General features: G+C 76.3%; 1 protein-coding gene across 1 annotated transcript in view; it reads right to left on the reverse strand.

The window, feature by feature from the left end:
- Nucleotides 1–316, reverse strand: part of RFX6 (regulatory factor X, 6) — a 34,734-nt gene extending 34,418 nt beyond the window's left edge. The window contains exon 1 of the mRNA XM_010573459.1: nt 87–316. Within this exon, the coding sequence (XP_010571761.1) occupies nt 87–316 (230 nt within the window). The remainder of the gene's footprint in view (nt 1–86) is intronic.
- Nucleotides 317–338: the final 22 nt, after the last annotated feature.

Raw genomic sequence — 338 nt, forward strand, 5'->3', positions numbered from 1 at the left:
AGCCGCCTTACCCCGCGTCCCCGCCGGATCCCGCGCAGCAGCGACGGTTCGGGGCGCCTGCCGCGCCTCGCCCTGCCTGCCCGCACCTGCCCTGCCCGCCGGCTGGAAAGGGAACGCTGCCGGCACCCCACCTCCTACCTGCCTTGATGCCGGCGGGCAGCGCCGGCTCCGGGAGCCGCCTCTCGGCGCCCGCCGCGCCGCACAGCCCCTCCTCGGCGTAGGGCAGCAAGCCTCGCCCCACCAAGCCCGCGTAGCGATCCTCCTGCGCGGCCGGGAGGTGCAGGAAGGCGTCCTCTTGCTCGGGTCCCTTGGCCATGCTCCTCACCGGCGCCTCCCCT

This window comes from Haliaeetus leucocephalus, unplaced genomic scaffold (assembly GCF_000737465.1).
Source record: "Haliaeetus leucocephalus isolate CR32 unplaced genomic scaffold, Haliaeetus_leucocephalus-4.0 Scaffold384, whole genome shotgun sequence".
Classification (NCBI taxonomy): domain Eukaryota; kingdom Metazoa; phylum Chordata; class Aves; order Accipitriformes; family Accipitridae; genus Haliaeetus; species Haliaeetus leucocephalus.